Below are 19,999 nucleotides of genomic sequence, written 5' to 3' on the forward strand. Positions count from 1 at the left end.
GTATGCTGAGGCAGGAGGCGGAGGAGGTGGTCTCGGTGATGGAACAGTATGCTGAGGCAGGAGGCGGAGGAGGTGGTCTCGGTGATGGAACAGCATGCTGAGGCAGGAGGTGGAGGAGGTGGTCTCGGTGATGGAACAGTACGCTGAGGCAGGAGGCGGAGGAGGTGGTCTCGATGATGGAACAGTACGCTGAGGCAGGAGGCGGAGGAGGTGGTCTCGGTGATGGAACAGTATGCTGAGGCAGGAGGTGGAGGAGGTGGTCTCGGTGATGGAACAGCATGCTGAGGCAGGAGGTGGAGGAGGTGGTCTCGGTGATGGAACAGTACGCTGAGGCAGGAGGCGGAGGAGGTGGTCTCGATGATGGAACTGCATGCTGAGGTTTTCTGGATGGGAGAGGAAGGCGAAGGCTTTACCCTTCCGGACGCCTTCCCAGAGCCCCAGCAGGAAATTAAAGTTTTAGGCATCAGATTTGGTCCCGGTGATTACGGCACATTGGGTAAGCAGGCTACAAGATGCCGATGCCAAGGTATGGTCAACCTGGTGGTTTTCTTTTCTCTGATGTTTTTGAAACATAATTTTGGTAGCATGCTGGCAGAGTGTGGGTTGGTATTTTTCAGTCCTGGTTTAGGCCTTTTTTGCGGAGCTGGGAGAATGGTGGGCCGGTGAGAAGCCTGAGGGTCCAACATGGTGAGCTCCCGGCTTATGTTGCCCCATGTCTGAAAATGCTTCGGCAATGGCGAGTGACAGCGGAGGAAATGAAGTCTCTTCCTAGGAAGGCCCTGGAGAGGAGGGTTGTTGAATCTGCCTTTAGCGAGCCATAGGCCTTGAGGGATTGTTATGGGGGAGGGATTGCCCAGGCCCGGTTATGGGGAAGGGATTGCCCAGGCCCGGTTATGGGGGAAGGGTTGCCCAGGCCCGGTTATGAGGGAGGGATTGCCCAGGCCCGGTTATGGGGGAGGGGTTGCCCGGGCCCAGTCATGGGGGAGGGGTTGCCCGGGCCCGGTTATGGGGGAGGGGTTGCCCGGGCCCGGTTATGAGGGAGGGGTTGCCCGGGCCCGGATATGGGGGAGGGGTTGCCCGGGCCCGGTTATGGGGGAGGGGTTGCCCGGGCCCGGTTATGGGGGAGGGATTGCCTGGGCCCGATTATGGGGGAGGGGTTGCCCGGCCCGGTTATGGGGGGTGATGGCCCGGTTACGGGGGAGGGATTGCCCGGGCCCGTTTATGGGGGAGGGATTGCCTGGGCTCTGTTATGAGGGAGGGATTGCCCAGGCCCAGTTATGGGGGAGGGATTGCCCGGTTATGGGGGAGGGATTTCTCAGGCCCGGTTGTGGGGGAGGGATTGCCCAGGCCCGGTTGTGGGGGAGGGATTGCCAAGGCCCGGTTATGAGGGAGGGATTGCCCAGGCCCGGTTGTGGGGGAGGGATTGCTCAGGCCCGGTTATGAGGGAGGGTCTGCGTTTGATGAATCTGGAGAGACTCCCTTTAAAGTTTCGGGATTTGGCCTGGCTCTCGTTCCATGGCAGACTCTATGTGAAGGGCAACCTGAAGCATCGCTCTGCGGAGAACCGTGGTTGGCCAAGAGTGGAGTGCGGTGGGGTGGAGGAGTGCGGTGGGGTGGAGGAGACGATGGACCATTTCTTGCTTCAGTGCCCCTTCAATATAGATGTCTACAAGCGGGTGGGTGGGGCTCTGGGGATCCCTTTCCTTTCCCGCTTGAGTTACACGGAGTGGTTTTACGGAGCCTTTCAGACTCTCCGGGACTTTGATTTTGAGACACTTTTTCTAGTTAGCTTAGTACTCTGTTACTACACGTGGAATGCACGGGGTCAGGTTTCCTCCTGCGGAGGTGGTGGTGCACAACATTCTGGGTGAGGTTGGGAAGATTCGGGGTCTTGAAAAGGATGGGTGGCAGCCGGGAGCCTGGACAAAGGTGTGGAGGAATGTCAGGTCCCCGTAGCTGCTGTCCGTCAGTCTCTGGGGGCGTGGCTTCTCTTTCTGTCCTCTCCCGCCCCCTAGATTTTTGTAAGATCAGATTGCATGTACGGGTTCAATGTTTCACCGTTTGTTAGCCTGAGGGGGGGTTAGGTGAAGGTCGGGTTTGATAAACCAAGATGTCCTCTCTCATGTCCCCTCCCCCACAGTCACACTATTATTAGACAGGTATATAGCTCTGACATATACTGTGGTGGAGTACACTGCAGTCAGACACACTTGATGGGCCTCTCACCACCTGACATGGCGGAGAACAGGCCGATGGGTGTCACTCGGCCCGATGGAGACGCGGAATTCCCAGAAGGGAGGTGATTTGGGATTACTCCAGATTAGGAGTCGGAAAGTCCCGGAATTGCCGGCACACCGGCTTCAGACTCCCCGACTCCATGAAGGAGGAAGAGAAAGCTTCAGGTGTATATTTGTATCCTGGTTCTGAGCTCCGCCCCTGTCATGGTGTCCCCCACTCTTGGTTTCGGTGGGGTCGGTGTAGTGGGGTCCTTGCGGTGAGGTGGGCTGTTCTGGGTCATCAGGTAGAGGAAGGGTTGGGTTGAAGGACTCGGCATGATGGACACAGGAATCCCATCACCCTGTCCTATCTGACCGACCAATCATGTGACCGCACACCGACCAATCATGTGACCACACCAACCAATCATGTGACCACACCGACCAATCATGTATGATGAATCTCACATTCCCTCTCTCCATCACAGGTGGATGCTGATCGGAGTCTGCAGTCTGATAGGTAAGAAGAGGACCTGTCTACAGAGATAGATAGGGGTTTGGGTAAGGGTTATATCATAGGTGTCGGGGTCACAGGGAGGATTGGTGTCGGGGTCACAGGGAGGATTGGTGTTGGGGTCACAGGGAGGGTCGGTGTCAGGGTCACAGGGAGGGTCGGTGTCGGGGTCACTGGGAGGGTCGGTGTTGGGGTAACAGGGAGGGTCGGTGTTGGGGTAACAGGGAGGGTCGGGTCGGTGTTGGGGTCACTGGGAGGGTCGGTGTTGGTGTTACAGGAAGGGTTAGTGTTTGGGTCATTTTTGGGGGGATAATTATTAGTGTTGGGGTTATGGGGGGCCATCATGGTATTATTGGGGGGATTATTATTAGTGTTGGGGTTATGGGGGGCCATCATGGTATTACTGGGGGAATAATTATTAGTGTTGGGGTTATGGGGGGTCATCATGGTATTACTGGGGGGATTATTATTAGTGTTGGGTTTTTGGGGGGCCATCATGGTATTATTGGGGGGATAATTATTGGTGTTGGGGACAGGCGGAGGCTGCACGGGTGTAAGACGCAGCAGTGGGATGGTAAAAGCCGCAGAATCCTCACCGCAGGAAATCTCTGTGCTGACTGTTTCTCCCTCACTTGATATAAAACAAGAGAGACGGCCATCTTGGTAGAGGCAGGGCTATGCTTCCTCATGCCCCATGATGTCCCACGTGTTGCAATGATGAAGGATCAGGAGAGGTGGAGGAAGCTCGGATCTACAGAGGAAATGAAGCAGGGAGATCCTTGCGTTGCGGGTCCTCAGGTGCAGCTTCCTCTCCAGCAAGGAGAACAGTGAGCATCTGGTGGGACTAGCGGGCGGAGGCAGCAGGAGGAAGGGCAGGAGAGAGATTTTCTTTCCCCAATAATTTGCTATATACGGAGTAATTTGACATTTTTGTCTCAGAAATGTGTTTTTTTTGTGTTTCTTGTAGTTTGGGGCTTCGGTGAGGCTCTGGAAGCAAGACTGAGGGGCTCGGTGGAGTTACCTTGCCAGCTGCAGCAGAAGACATTCTCCATAGGTGACCTCCTGGTGTACTGGCAGCGGGACCTTAATGGTGAACAGGTCCTGGTGGCGGGAGCAAGTCATGGGAAGCTGAATACAGATTGGCAGCACAAGGAATATCGAGGGCGAGCATCTCTGAGCACCTCCCGGCTGAGTTACGGGGACTTCACTCTCCACATGTCAGGCTTGTCGTTGAAGGACAACGGAACGTACGTCTGCTTTGTATTTTGTGATAAAAACGCTTCCGTTCAGAAAGTGCAGGAGAGCGCCACCCTGCTGCACGTGACAGGTGAGACATCGATAGGACGTACGTGTGGGGCAGCTGCCGCACCCATTACGGCTCCTCATCCACAAGGTCCATACCACCAATAACAAGGTTTCTGTACCCACAGGAGACTACAGTAAGCCAGTCATCACAAGCGCCCCACCAAGCGAGAGGAGCTCGGAGCTGACGCTCACTTGTACCACGCAAGGGGGGACTCCGCAGCCAGAGATCAGGTGGATAAACGCCAGCGATGGGACACCGATACACGAGGGCCACATTCACAACTACATCAACGAGGACAAAGACTTTATTAATGTGACCAGCACAGTCACCATTAATGTCACCTCCACCACCAACTTCTCCTGTGTCATCCTCACGGCAAGCGGGAACCTCACCTCCAACCCCCGTGAGTCGCCTAATGCCCTGAGCAATGGAGGGGCTACACTGACCTATATGGAGGAGTTACCTATAATAAGAGCTTAGGGAGTAATAGGAGGAGTTGCATAAATTAGAGGAGGGGCTACTGGAGTAACGGGAGGGGTTCTGGAGTAGAGGCAATGGTTTGGTGAGCATTAGGAAGTGCTATGGGGTAATGGGAGGAATGAGAAGGGTTCATAGAGTAATAGGAGGGGTTGTGGGTGTAATGGGAGGAATGAGAGGAATGAGAAGGGTTCCTAGAGTAATAGGAGGGGTTGTGGGTGTAATGGGTGGGGTAATGGGAGGAATGAGAAGGGTTCATAGAGTAATAGGAGGGGTTGTGGGTGTAATGGGAGGAATGAGAGGAATGAGAAGGGTTCCTAGAGTAATAGGAGGGGTTGTGGGTGTAATGGGTGGGGTAATGGGAGGAATGAGAAGGGTTCATAGAGTAATAGGAGGGGTTGTGGGTTTAATGGGAGGAATGAGAGGAATGAGAAGGGTTCCTAGAGTAATAGGAGGGGTTGTGGGTGTAATGGGAGGAATGAGAAGGGTTCCTAGAGTAATAGGAGGGGTTGTGGGTTTAATGGGTGGGGTAATGGAAGGAATGAGAAGGGTTCCTAGAGTAATAGGAGGGGTTGTGGGTGTAATGGGAGGAATGAGAAGGGTTCCTAGAGTAATTGGAGGGGTTGTGGGTGTAATGGGAGGAATGAGAAGGGTTCCTAGAGTAATAGGAGGGGTTGTGGGTGTAATGGGAGGAATGAGAAGGGTTCACAGAGTAATAGGAGGGGTTGTGGGTGTAATGGGAGGAATGAGAAGGGTTCCTAGAGTAATAGGAGGGGTTGTGGGTTTAATGGGTGGGATAATGGAAGGAATGAGAAGGGTTCCTAGAGTAATAGGAGGGGTTGTGGGTGTAATGGAAGGAATGTGAAGGGTTCCTAGAGTAATAGGAGGGGTTGTGGGTGTAATGGGAGGAATGAGAAGGGTTCATAGAGTAATAGGAGGGGTTGTGGGTGTAATGGGAGGAATGAGAGGAATGAGAAGGGTTCCTAGAGTAATAGGAGGGGTTGTGGGTGTAATGGGAGGAATGAGAAGGGTTCCTAGAGTAATAGGAGGGGTTGTGGGTGTAATGGGAGGAATGAGAAGGGTTCCTAGAGTAATTGGAGGGGTTGTGGGTGTAATGGGAGGAATGAGAAGGGTTCACAGAGTAATAGGAGGGGTTGTGGGTGTAATGGGAGGAATGAGAAGGGTTCCTAGAGTAATAGGAGGGGTTGTGGGTTTAATGGGAGGGGTAATGGAAGGAATGAGAAGGGTTCCTAGAGTAATAGGAGGGGTTGTGGGTGTAATGGAAGGAATGTGAAGGGTTCCTAGAGTAATAGGAGGGGTTGTGGGTGTAATGGGAGGAATGAGAAGGGTTCATAGAGTAATAGGAGGGGTTGTGGGTGTAATGGGAGGAATGAGAAGGGTTCCTAGAGTAATAGGAGGGGTTGTGGGTGTAATGGAAGGAATGAGAAGGGTTCACAGAGTAATAGGAGGGGTTGTGGGTTTAATGGGTGGGGTAATGGAAGGAATGAGAAGGGTTCCTAGAGTAATAGGAGGGGTTGTGGGTGTAATGGAAGGAATGTGAAGGGTTCCTAGAGTAATAGGAGGGGTTGTGGGTGTAATGGGAGGAATGAGAAGGGTTCCTAGAGTAATAGGAGGGGTTGTGGGTGTAATGGGTGGGGTAATGGGAGGAATGAGAAGGGTTCACAGAGTAATAGGAGGGGTTGTGGGTGTAATGGAAGGAATGTGAAGGGTTCATAGAGTAATAGGAGGGGTTGTGGGTGTAATGGGAGGAATGAGAAGGGTTCACAGAGTAATAGGAGGGGTTGTGGGTGTAATGGAAGGAATGTGAAGGGTTCCTAGAGTAATAGGAGGGGTTTTGGGTGTAATGGGAGGAATGAGAAGGGTTCCTAGAGTAATAGGAGGGGTTGTGGGTGTAATGGAAGGAATGTGAAGGGTTCCTAGAGTAATAGGAGGGGTTGTGGGTGTAATGGGAAGAATGAGAAGGGTTCACAGAGTAATAGGAGGGGTTGTGGGTGTAATGGGAGGAATGAGAAGGGTTCACAGAGTAATAGGAGGGGTTGTGGGTGTAATGGAAGGAATGAGAAGGGTTCCTAGAGTAATAGGAGGGGTTGTGGGTGTAATGGGAGGAATGAGAAGGGTTCCTAGAGTAATAGGAGGGGTTGTGGGTGTAATGGAAGGAATGAGAAGGGTTCCTAGAGTAATAGGAGGGGTTGTGGGTGTAATGGGAGGAATGAGAAGGGTTCACAGAGTAATAGGAGGGGTTGTGGGTGTAATGGGAGGAATGAGAAGGGTTCATAGAGTAATAGGAGGGGTTGTGGGTGTAATGGGAGGAATGAGAAGGGTTCATAGAGTAATAGGAGGGGTTGTGGGTGTAATGGGAGGAATGAGAAGGGTTCACAGAGTAATAGGAGGGGTTGTGGGTGTAATGGGAGGAATGAGAAGGGTTCCTAGAGTAATAGGAGGGGTTGTGGGTGTAATGGAAGGAATGAGAAGGGTTCACAGAGTAATAGGAGGGGTTGTGGGTGTAATGGGAGGAATGAGAAGGGTTCACAGAGTAATAGGAGGGGTTGTGGGTGTAATGGGAGGAATGAGAAGGGTTCACAGAGTAATAGGAGGGGTTGTGGGTGTAATGGGAGGAATGAGAAGGGTTCCTAGAGTAATAGGAGGGGTTGTGGGTGTAATGGAAGGAATGAGAAGGGTTCACAGAGTAATAGGAGGGGTTGTGGGTGTAATGGGAGGAATGAGAAGGGTTCCTAGAGTAATTGGAGGGGTTGTGGGTTTAATGGGTGGGGCAATGGAAGGAATGAGAAGGGTTCCTAGAGTAATAGGAGGGGTTGTGGGTGTAATGGGAGGAATGTGAAGGGTTCCTAGAGTAATAGGAGGGGTTGTGGGTGTAATGGGAGGAATGTGAAGGGTTCCTAGAGTAATAGGAGGGGTTGTGGGTGTAATGGGAGGAATGAGAAGGGTTCACAGAGTAACAGGAGGGGTTGTGGGTGTAATGAGAGGAATGAGAAGGGTTCCTAGAGTAATAGGAGGGGTTGTGGGTGTAATGGGTGGGGTTACGGGAGGGTATTTTGGAGATATGACTTCAGGGTGTATTATGGTGCGGGGTATTTGATGTGTATCTACATGTTTATGAGGGTTCCTATATCACATATTTCCTAAGTGGTGGTATTGATATATTGGCCTACTGAAGTATTCCGAGACTGGGGCATGGCTGTGCTGGAATATTTATATATTGGGGTACTCCCTCATATATGGGTGTTTTTCTCCAGTTGGGTATTTCTCCTTTTGGGTATTACTCTGGTGGGCTATTTCTTCAGTGGGCTCTTTCTCTGGTTGGATATTTCTCTGGTGGAGTCTTTCTCTGGTTGGATTATGTGTCTAGTTGGATATTTCTCCTGCTGGGGTATTTCTTTGATTGGGTATTTTTCCTGTGGGGGTCTTTCTCCAGTTCGGTATTTCTTTGGTTGGGGATTTCCGCAGAGGGGTCTTTCTCTGGCTGGGTATTTCCACAGTGGAGTATTTCTCCGGTGAGGTGTTTTTCCAGTTGGATATTTCTCTAATGGGGTCTTTCTTTGGTGGGGTATTTCTCCAGTCGGGCTTTTCTCAAGTTGGATATTTCGCAAGTGGAGTATTTCTCTGGGGCAGCATTTCGTTGGGTCGTTCTCCAGTTGGGTGTTTCTCCAGTTGGGTGTTTTGCCAGTGGAGTATTTCTCTGGGGTGGCATTTCTCTGGTTGGGTATTTCTCTGGTTGGGTCTTTCTCTGGTTGGGTATTTCTTTAGTTGGGTCTTTCTCTGGTTGGGTATTTCTCCAGTGGGGTGTTTCTCCAGTGGGGTGTTTCTCCAGTAGGGTAGTTCTCTAGTAGGGTATTTCTCCAGTGGGGTATTTCTCCAGTGGGGTATTTCTCCAGTGGGGTGTTTCACCAGTGGGGTATTTCTCCAGTGGGGTGTTTCTCCAGTTGGGTATTTCTCCAGTGGGGTATTTCTCCATTGGGGTATTTCTCCAGTCGGGCATTTCTCCTGTAGGGTATTTCTCCAGTGGGGTATTTCTCCAGTGTGGTAGTTCTTCAGAGGGGTATTTCTCCAGTGGGGTATTTCTCCAGTAGGGTACTTCTCCAGTAGGGTATTTCTCCAGTAGGGTAGTTCTCCAGTGGGGTATTTCTCCAGTGGGGTATTTCTCCAGTTAGGTATTTCTCCAGTGGGGTAGTTCTCCAGTTAGGTATTTCTCCAGTGGGGTATTTCTCCAGTTAGGTATTTCTCCAGTGGGGTAGTTCTCCAATGGGGTAGCTGGGTATTTCTCTGGTTGAGTATTTCTCTGGATGGGTATTTTCCAGGTTGGGTATTTCTCTGGTGGGGTGTTTCTCCAGTTGGATATTCTCTAATGGGGTCTTTCTTTGGTGGGATATTTCTAAAGTTGGGTATTTCTTCAGTGGAGTATTTCTCGGGCGGCATTTCTCTGGTGGGGTATTTCTCTAGGGGGGTCTTTCTCTGGATGACTATTTCTCCAGTTGGGTATTTCTCCAGTGGGCTGTTTTTCCAGTTGGATATTTCTTTGGTGGTGTATCTCTCCAGTGGGGTATTTCTGAAGTTGGTATCTCTATGATGGAGTATTTCTCTGGTGGGGTGCTTTTTTTCCATGTGGATATTTCTTTGGTGGGGTATTTCTCCAGTTGGGTATTTCTCCAGTGGTGGAGTAGTTCTCTGGTGGGGTGTTTTTTCCATGTGGATATTTCTTTGGTGGGGTATTTCTCCAGTTGAGTGTTTCTGCAGTTGAGTATTTCCTCGGTTGGGTATTTCTCTAGGGAGGGGGGGGGTCTTTCTCTGGTTGTCTATTTCTCCAGTTGGGTATTTCTCCAGTGGAGTGTATTTCCAGTTGGATATTTCTTTGGTGGTGTATCTCTCCAGTGGGGTATTTCTGAAGTTGGGTATCTCTATGATGGAGTATTTCTCTGGTGGGGTGTTTTTTCCATGTGGATATTTCTTTGGTGGGGTATTTCTCCAGTTGAGTGTTTCTGCAGTTGGGTATTTCCTCGGTTGGGTATTTCTCTAGGGGGGGGGGGTCTTTCTCTGGTTGTCTGTTTCTCCAGTTGGGTATTTCTCCAGTTGGGTATTTCTCCAGTGGGGTGTATTTCCAGTTGGATATTTCTTTGGTGGTGTATCTCTCCAGTTGAGTGTCTCTGCAGTTGGGTATTTCCTCGGTTGGGTATTTCTCCAGTTGGGTATTTCTCCAGTTGGGTATTTCTCCAGTGGGGTGTATTTCCAGTTGGATATTTCTTTGATGGTGTATCTCTCCAGTTGAGTGTCTCTGCAGTTGGTTATTTCCTCGGTTGGGTATTTCTCTGGTGGGGAATTTCTTTAGCGGAGTATTTGGTTACTCTAGCGACCGTTTTTCTCTCGGCAGATGTGTTGGAAGTGACGGGCGAGAACAATGAGACTGGGAAACAACGTGATGTGGCCCCTGCCGTGCTGAACTCTGTTATCACTTTGGTGGTTCTCCTCATTGTCGCTCTGCTGGTCGGAATCACGGTGCTGAAGAAACCATTCTCCTTCCCCGCAGGTAAGATAATGAGTGATAATCTACGGAAGATGATAACGCTGGCACAGTGCAGGCCAATACAATGGCCACCATGGAGCTGAGACATCTTCTACGAGACTCCAACATGGAAAGGGTCAGCAATAAAACATCCGACCTAAATATTCCCAAATTTCGATCTCTCCCGTACTACATACAAAAGAATCTAGAGAGAACCCACCACCTGCCTGCAGGATTCCAGTACGTATAAATAGTCGTAGAGTGTTCGATGTATCCACTGAGCTCCAACCATAGATGACGGATGTGTGGAATTGCCCCAATTATGGTCTTCTAGACCCACGACAGTCCACACAATTGACTGATATAAGCAGGAACAATGCTGTGCAGGGCTGTGCCAGTGGCTGCTGGTCCTCTTCATCTCTTATTGTCGTCCATGGTCACCCAATGCTCCATCTCTGAGAACAGCCAATCTGAGCCCCTAGAGGCTGTTAGCATTGGAGGATCTATAGATGCACCTTCTAGAATTCATATCCTCCTGTAACAACTGAGCCTAGATTTTTATTCTTCGTGGCTCAGGAAGGGCCTTGTCCTCATATGTGGGGACCAAGTCCTTCCACCGAGTCCTTGGAAAGAAAACCGTTTACTCATTTCATGACTTGTATCTCCTTCCAGGTTGTTGCCAACGAGTTGCGTACCAACAAGGAAATGCAGGTGAGAGTAACATTATTATTTTACAGTAGTCATGATTTATTGGTCTCAACGTATCTCCTCAATGTCTCTGTGGTCATAAAAGCTGCCTGGGGTGGTCCTTATGCGCATGCAGCAGTTCCAGGCTCAATTCCTTTGTGTGGTTTGCCATGCCATTCCCAATTCCTAGTCAGTCCAATGAAGGGGAGGGGATAGAGGGGTCCATATTCTGCTGCAGACAAAGAGATGGTCCTCACCAGCTGTGTGGTATTCCCATGTTCCTCCAAGGAGAAGCTGAATACTTCCATTTATGTTGTCACCCCTCCTGTACAATGTGGTTACCCATCACCTCCAGCATGCATGGCATCCTGCCTCTGCTGTATACACCGCGTGGTTATGATGCACTGAATATATATACTCACGTCTATAAACGTATGGAGTAATATAACCTCTTCTCTCCCTCTCATGTAGATAGTGACTGAACAGATATGACGTGAACTGCAATCCACAAGAAACCTCATCCGTCTCCGAAAACACGGGAGATCCTGGATGGCCATCACCATCGGCTGGGAACTCTGCTGTGAATAAGGTCTTCAGCTCCCGATCTGTCCAATCCAGTTCATTCTGTTGGTTTGAAAAGCTTGGCTACTGTGGATGGTCAACCCGCCTTGCAAAATTTTTGTGAGAAATTTTGAAGACCGAATGGAGATCAAGAGGGACATCACCTGTCCCAGGTCATCAAGAGATCCGGAGACTCCCAGGACTCCATCATTATAGAGAAGATAAACTGATCCTAAGTCATTACTGTTATAAAGGAGATCCAGAGATAGACCGGTCCTAAGCCATTATCTTTATGAGAAGATCCAGAAATTGGCCAGGTCCATCTCATTGTCATCCATCTCATTGTCATCATGGAGGAGATCCAGAGATAGACCGGTCCTAAGTTATTATGGGAAGATCCAGAAATAGACCAGGTCCATCTAATTGTCATTATGGAGGAGATCCAGAGATAGACCGGTCCTAAGTCATAATCATTATGAGAAGATCCAGAAATTGACCAGGTCCATCTCAGTGTCATTATGGAGGAGATCCAGAGATAGACCACTCTAAGGTCATGATCATTATAGAGGAGATCCAGAGCAGTCCCACGTCACTGTTGTTACAAAGGAGATCCAAAGATAGACCGGTCTCAAGTCATGATCATTATAGAGGAGATCCAGAGATGGACTTGTCCAAGTTCATGATTACTATGAAGGAGGTTCAGAGAAAGGCTGATTGCAGGTCATGATCCTTAAGCTCCAGAATCACCATTGTTGTACAGGAGACTCAGAGATGGACTTATCCCAAGTCATGATCATTGACGAGAAGATCTTGAGATAGACTGATTCCAGATGATGATCGTTATAGAGGAGATCCAGAGATAGAGCAGCCCCAGGTCACTATTGTTAAAGGAGATCCATAGACCGGTCTCAAGTCATGATCATTATAGAGGAGATCCAGAGATGGACTTGTCCAAGGTTATGATTACTATGAAGGAGGTTCAGAGAAAGACCGATTCCAGGTCATGATCCTTAAGATACGAGTCACTATCGTTGTACAGAGGATTCAGAGATGGACTGATCCCAAGTCATGATTGTTATCCAGAAGATCCAGAGATGGTCCAGTCTCAGGTCATGATAATTTTAGAGGAGATCTGAAGACTGATCCAAAATCATAATAATTATGGACATGATTCAGAGACCGATCAATCCCAGGTCATGGTCATTGCAGAGGAGGTCCAGAGACAGATCGATCCCAGGTCATGGTCATTGCAGAGGAGGTCCAGAGACAGATCGATCCCAGGTCATGGTCATTGCAGAGGAGGTCCAGAGACAGATCGGTCCCAGGTCATGGTCATTGCAGAGGAGGTCCAGAGAAAGATCGGTCCCAGGTCATGGTCATTGCAGAGGAGGTCCAGAGACAGACCGGTCCCAGGTCATGGTCATTGCAGAGGAGGTCCAGAGACAGATCGATCCCAGGTCATGGTCATTGCAGAGGAGGTCCAGAGACAGATCGATCCCAGGTCATGGTCATTGCAGAGGAGGTCCAGAGACAGACCGGTCCCAGGTCATGGTCATTGCAGAGGAGGTCCAGAGACAGATCGATCCCAGGTCATGGTCATTGCAGAGGAGGTCCAGAGACAGATCGATCCCAGGTCATGGTCATTGCAGAGGAGGTCCAGAGACAGACCGGTCCCAGGTCATGGTCATTGCAGAGGAGGTCCAGAGACAGACCGGTCCCAGGTCATGGTCATTGCAGAGGAGGTCCAGAGACAGATCGATCCCAGGTCATGGTCATTGCAGAGGAGGTCCAGAGACAGATCGATCCCAGGTCATGGTCATTGCAGAGGAGGTCCAGAGACAGACCGGTCCCAGGTCATGGTCATTGCAGAGGAGGTCCAGAGACAGACCGGTCCCAGGTCATGGTCATTGCAGAGGAGGTCCAGAGACAGACCGGTCCCAGGCCATTATCTTTCTAGTGGAGATTTGGAGAGACATTCCCCATTCCAGACTATTTTCATGAAGAGAAGATCGCCCTCCTCAGGGTTTGAGAGGAACAACGGCACGGCTCTCATCTTTGTCCTCTAAGACATTTCTTTATAAGACAATTCAAATCTGCTGCTACTGACCAATGGGGGGGCATCTACACAGAATAATGGGGAGGGGTTATATTGATCAATGGGAGGGGCTATGTGGAGAAAATTGTCTGACTATAATGAGAGTGGAATGGAGGAGTCACATGGTGTAAGGGGAGGAGCTATGAGCAGGGAGATGACGTGAGATTGCCGGATGAATTGCAGTGGGAGGGGTTGTGTATGCTAATGGTAGAAATTGAGAATGGTAGTAGGAGGAGTCATGTATGGTAATAGGGTGAGTTTGTGTATGGTATTGGGAGGAGTTGTGTATGGTAGTGGGAGGAGTTGTGTATGGTGGGGTGGAGTTGTGTGTGGCAGTGGGTGGAGTTGTGAATGGCCGAGGGAGGAGTTGTACATTGTTGCAGTGTTGGGGGGCCATGTATGGCAGTGGGAGGAGTTGTGTGTGGCAGTGGGAGGAGTTGTGTGTGGCAGTGGGAGGAGTTGTGTATTGCAGTGGGAGGAGTTGTGTGTGGCAGTGGGAGGAGTTGTACATTTTGCAGTGTTGGGGGGGCCATGTGGTCATTTTTCTGTACTGATGTACTAAGATCTGTATGGTAGACTCCGCCCCTCCCCCTCACACTCTACTGCCCCAGATGGAGGATACACTGGGGGGGCCGTTTACAGGAGATTCCCCATGGTGGGAAGTGCAGCTTATAACACTGGACATACTCCATGCACTCCAGTTATAAGCTGCCCCCCTCCCCTGAGGGATCTCCCACCTCACCCACCCCCCTCTGCTTCAGTGTAACTTTCATTAGGGAAAGAGGGAGGAGTCTTTAAGATTGGGGGAGGGGTCTCTGGTATAACATTTATCCAGGGACCCCACCTCTTTAGCTACGTCACTGCCACCAGCTTCATATGAGCCGGTCCAGTATTGTGTGTACTGATCCAAACTGAACATAGGCACAGTATGACACCACCCAACCAACCCATGACCTCACCGCCCAAACCAACCCATGACCTCACCGCCCCGACCAACCTATGACCTCACCGCCCAAACCAACCCATGACCTCACCGCCCCGACCAACCTATGACCTCACCGCCCCGACCAACCCATGACCTCACCAACTAAACCAACCCATGACCTCACCGCCCCGACCAACCCATGACCTCACCAACTAAACCAACCCATGACCTCACCGCCCCGACCAACCCATGACCTCACCAACTAAACCAACCCATGACATCACAGATCCGACTAACCCATGACCTCACCGCCCGACCAACCCATGTCCTCACCGCCCCGACCAACCCATGACCTCACCGCCCCGACCAACCCATGACCTCACCGCCCCGACCAACCCATGAACTCCCTGCCCAAACCAACCCATGACATCACCGCCCCAACCAACCCGTGACTTCACCTCCCAAACCAACCCATGTCCTCACCTCCCAAACCAACCCATGACCTCACCTCCCCATCCCTGAATGTTCCTCCACAGAGCCTGGATCATGGAGGACAACCAATGGGGCCGCCATTGTGAAGGAGCAGACTTGGTCAGGATGGGGCGATGTGTTTCCTGTAATGATCTGATGCAATTTACTGTTTAACCAGAAAAGGGAAAAATGTGTCTGCCTCGCTGATGAGTAGAAGTGTGAGGTCTTCATTGTCCATCCTTCCATCTACCCATCAGGTAGAGCGTACATCAGGCCGTATATAGGAGAGCGTACATCGGGCCGTATACGGGAGAGCGTACATCGGGCCGTATACAGGAGAGCGTACATCGGGCCGTATACGGGAGAGCGTACATCGGGCCGTATACGGGAGAGCGTACATCGGGCCGTATACGGGAGAGCGTACATCGGGCCGTATACGGGAGAGCGTACATCGGGCCGTATACGGGAGAGCGTACATCGGGCCGTATATGAGGAAGTATCTAGAGCTGTATATGAGGCAGTAAACAAGGAAGTATGGCGGTATATGAGGTGTAATGCGGTCCACACTCGGCTGGTTTCTTCCACGGTTTCGGCCATCCTTGATGAGGTTATTCTGGTCCTCCTTATCATGTTTTGTTGGTTTGGGGAAGAGTTGGGAATTCCCAGACTCCACTTCACCAACCACAGCATTTCCGAATGTCCTTCAGTAGCCGGGAGGGGAAAAGTCCCTTCTAAACTTCCTAAACTTCAAAATACTTTCACTTCATCTTTATGGCAACTAAAAATAGGTGAGTCCTGGGAATGTCCCACCGAACTTCTCCATCCAACCGAGAGCAGAAACGAGGAGATTGGTATTTACCGAGCAAGAGCTGAGCAGGGGAAGAGGGAGGGGGGCATCCTGCTGGTGTCACTGGACCTCCATAGTGGAGGAGAGAATAAGCCGCTAACTACATCCCCTCATCCTGAAGAACCCCCCCATCCCTATACACCTCCTCATCCCACTACACCCCCTCATCCTGAAGAACCCCCCCATCCCACTACATCTCCTCATCCTTCATCACCCCCCATCCCACTACATCTCCTCATCCTGAAGAACCCCCCCATCCCACTACACCCCCTCATCCTTCATCACCCCCCATCCCACTACATCTCCTCATCCTGAAGAACCCCCCCATCCCACTACACCCCCCCATCCTTCATCAGCCCCTCATCCCAATGCCCCCCCATCCCTATACACCTCCTCATCCCACTACACCCCCTCATCCTTCATCAGCCCCCCATCCCACTACATCTCCTCATCCTGAAGAACCCCCTCATCCCAATGCCCCCCATCTCTATACACCCCCTCATCCCAATGCCCCCCCATCCCTATACACCCCCTCATCCCAATGCCCCCCCATCCCTATACACCCCCTCATCCCAATGCCCCCCCATCCCTATACACCTCTTCATCGCACTACACCCCCCCCCCCACTACATCTCCTCATCCTGAAGAACCCACTCATCCTTCATCACCCCCCCATCCCTATACACCTCCTCATCCCACGACACCCCCTCATCCTTCATAACCCCCCCATCCCACTACACCCCCTCATCCTTCATCACCCCCCCATCCCACTACACCTCCTCATCCCACTACACACCCCCCTCCCACTACGCCCCCTCATCCTTCATCACCCCCCCCCATCCCAATATACCTCCTCATCCCACTACACCCCCTCATCCTTCATCACCCCCCCCATCCCACTACACCTCCTCATCCTGAAGAACCCCCTCATCCTTCAACAACCCCCCCCATCCTTCATCACCCCCCTATCCCACTACACCCCCTCCCATCCTACTGCACCCCCCCATCCCACTACACCTCCTCATCCCACGACACCCCCTCATCCTTCATCACCCCCCCATCCCACTATACCTCCTTATCCCACTACACCCCCCCCCCTCCCACTACACCTCCTCATCCTTCATCACCCCCCCATCCCACTATACCTCCTTATCCCACTACACCCCCCCCTCCCACTACACCCCCTCATCCTTCATCACCCCCCCATCCCAATATACCTCCTCATCCCACTACACCCCCTCATCCTTCATCACCCCCCCATCCCACTACACCTCCTCATCCTGAAGAACCCCCTCATCCTTCAACACCCCCCCATCCTTCATTACCCCCCCCCATCCCACTACACCTCTTCATCCCAATGCCCCCCCATCCCAATATACCTCCTCATCCCACTACACCCCCTCATCCTTCATCACCCCCCCATCCCACTACACCCCCTCCCATCCTACTGCCCCCCCATCCCACTGCACCCCCCCATCCCACTACACCTCCCCATCCCACTGCACCCCCACACTTCCTCTTATTGATCCCCTTTTTCTCCCCCACCATGAAGGTCCTCACATTGTGGATTCCATCTTTTTTGGTATTTTTGGCTTTGGCCGACCTCGCCTATTTTTGGCACAAATAACTTTTATCTCATCTGTAGAAATCGATCGGATTGGCTGTGACTTTCACCGAACATTCTCTGGCGGGGAATCCGTCTCTGTCCTACAACACACACGGGTCAGGAAGATTCCCCACCAGAGAATGTCTGGAGAAGGTCACATTCACTTCTCTGTAATTGAACCCATTGGAGACACTCGGGTGAAATCGACGAGACCTCAGAGGAAAGATATATCCCGTATATGATCAATACATATTGGGCATTGGTGTCATGTGATCAATGGTGGGGGTGGAGCCATGAAATCTTCATTAGGAGCTCAGGTGACACCCTGCGATCCTAGCCACGCCCACTCTGGTCTCATTGGCAGATTATTGATACTGTACATTTCCAACCATCACAACCCCATCATGACCATCATGAGAAATACAGAACTGACAACCAACCAGATTGCATTGTGTGTGTTCCACCCAAAGGCGATATTATAGTTATGGGCGGAGTCTGATGGGTGGAGTTACCAGGGAATTCAGCAGTAACCCGCCTTCTTTTATTCTCATTAAAATAAATGAAAACCCTTCAACTGTTTTCTGACATCCACTACTCACCACTGACATGATGGGGGAGGGGCCTGCACTGGTATGATGGGGGAGGGGCCTGCACTGGTATGTTGGAGGAAGGGTCAGCACTGGTATGATGGGGGAGGGGTCAGCACTGGTATGATGGGGGAGGGGTCAGCACTGGTATGATGGGGAGGGGCTTGCACTGGTATTATGGGGGAGGGGTCAGCACTGGTATGTTGGAGGAAGGGTCAGCACTGGTATGATGGGGGAGGGGCCTGCACTGGTATGGTGGGGGAGGGGTCAGCACTGGTATGATGGGGGAGAAGCCTGCACTGGTATGATGGGGGAGGGTCAGCACTGGTATGATTGGGGAGGGGCCTGCACTGGTATGTTGGGGGAGGGGTCAGCACTGGTATGATGGGGGAGAAGCCTGCACTGGTATGATGGGGGAGGGGTCAGCACTAATTTCATTGGGGAGGGGCACATTGCTGGATCTGCACTGATATAGAGGGGGACAGGCAAATGACTGATTTCGCACTGATAGGACGGGGGAGGGGTATGTACTGATGTGATGGGGGAGGGCAGATTGCTGGTTCTGCACTGGTATTGATGGGGAGGGACACACCCATAATTCCTGGCTCCAGGCTGTGTTCGGAGTCATGGCAGACAATGGTGTTCTCGACTCTTTCTCCCATGTTCTGTCCAATCATTCCTGAGCTCTCACCCTGTGCGGAGATCCACCTCCCTCCTCTCTCTCATCATCCAATAAAGACAATCAGAGAACGTTGTATTCCGGCCACAATAAATGTGAACAGAAATGTCCAACCAGGGTGGAGCGCATTGTGCGACTGGGCAACTAGGTGGTCAACTCCAGGAGCAGAACATCTGGGGAGTCCATGGTGGAGAAGGATCTGGGTGTTCTGGTAGATCATGGACTTATTAATCATACATTCTAGGAGGAGAACATCTGGGGAGTCCATGGTGGAGAAGGATCTGGGTGTTCTGGTAGATCATAGATTTATTAATCATACATTCTAGGAGGAGAACATCTGGGGAGTCCATGCTGGAGAAGGATCTGGGTGTTCTTGTAGATCATAGATTTATTAATCATACATTCTAGGAGGAGAACATCTGGGGAGTCCATGCTGGAGAAGGATCTGGGTGTTCTGGTAGATCATAGATGTAATATTCATACTGTACACACTTGCAGAACATCTGGGGAGTCCATGGTGGAGAAGGATCTGGGTGTTCTGGTAGATCATGGACTTATTAATCATACATTCTAGGAGGAGAACATCTGGGGAGTCCATGTGGAGAAGGATCTGGGTGTTCTGGTAGATCATGGACTTAATAATCATACATTCTAGGAGGAGAACATCTGGGGAGTCCATGGTGGAGAAGGATCTGGGTGTTCTGGTAGAGCATATATTTATTATTCATACATTCTAGGAGGAGAACATCTGGGGAGTCCATGGTGGAGAAGGATCTGGGTGTTCTGGTAGATCACGGACTTATTAATCATACATTCTAGGAGGAGAACATCTGGGGAGTCCGTGTGGAGAAGGATCTGGGTGTTCTGGTAGATCATGGACTTAATAATCATACATTCTAGGAGGAGAACATCTGGGGAGTCCATGGTGGAGAAGGATCTGGGTGTTCTGGTAGAGCATATATTTATTATTCATACATTCTAGGAGGAGAACATCTGGGGAGTCCATGGTGGAGAAGGATCTGGGTGTTCTGGTAGATCACGGACTTATTAATCATACATTCTAGGAGGAGAACATCTGGGGAGTCCATGCTGGAGAAGGATCTTGGTGTTCTGGTAGAGCATAGATTTATTAATCATACATTCTAGGAGGAGAACATCTGGGGAGTCCATGGTGGAGAAGGATCTGGGTGTTCTGGTAGAGCATATATTTATTATTCATACATTCTAGGAGGAGAACATCTGGAGAGTCCATGGTGGAGAAGGGTCTGGGTGTTCTGGTAGATCATTGATGTAATATTCATACTGTACACACTAGGAGAACATCTGGGGAGTCCATGGTGGAGAAGGATCTGGGTGTTCTGGTAGATCATGGACTTATTAATCATACATTCTAGGAGGAGAACATCTGGGGAGTCCGTGTGGACTGTTTTGGACGTGTAGGCCAATGAAGATCTTTGTTAGGTCATTTTCTCCAAGCTCCGTGAGCTTTCAC

The 19,999-nt window shown here is 50.8% G+C and overlaps 1 protein-coding gene across 1 annotated transcript; it reads left to right on the forward strand.

The window, feature by feature from the left end:
* Window positions 1–2,458: 2,458 nt before the first annotated feature.
* On the forward strand, window positions 2,459–16,712 carry LOC149434674 (ICOS ligand-like). The gene is made up of 6 exons (XM_089663534.1): window positions 2,459–2,736; window positions 3,698–4,057; window positions 4,161–4,439; window positions 9,918–10,073; window positions 10,722–10,760; window positions 11,208–16,712. The coding sequence occupies exons 1-6, from the start codon at window positions 2,667–2,669 to the stop codon at window positions 11,216–11,218; spliced, it is 915 nt and encodes a 304-aa protein (XP_089519660.1). The 5' UTR covers window positions 2,459–2,666; the 3' UTR covers window positions 11,219–16,712.
* Window positions 16,713–19,999: the final 3,287 nt, after the last annotated feature.

The sequence above is a fragment of the Staurois parvus genome, unplaced genomic scaffold (genome assembly GCF_062004578.1).
Source record: "Staurois parvus isolate SC_StPar_1 unplaced genomic scaffold, SC_StPar_1.0 ptg001709l, whole genome shotgun sequence".
Taxonomy (NCBI): Eukaryota; Metazoa; Chordata; class Amphibia; order Anura; family Ranidae; genus Staurois; species Staurois parvus.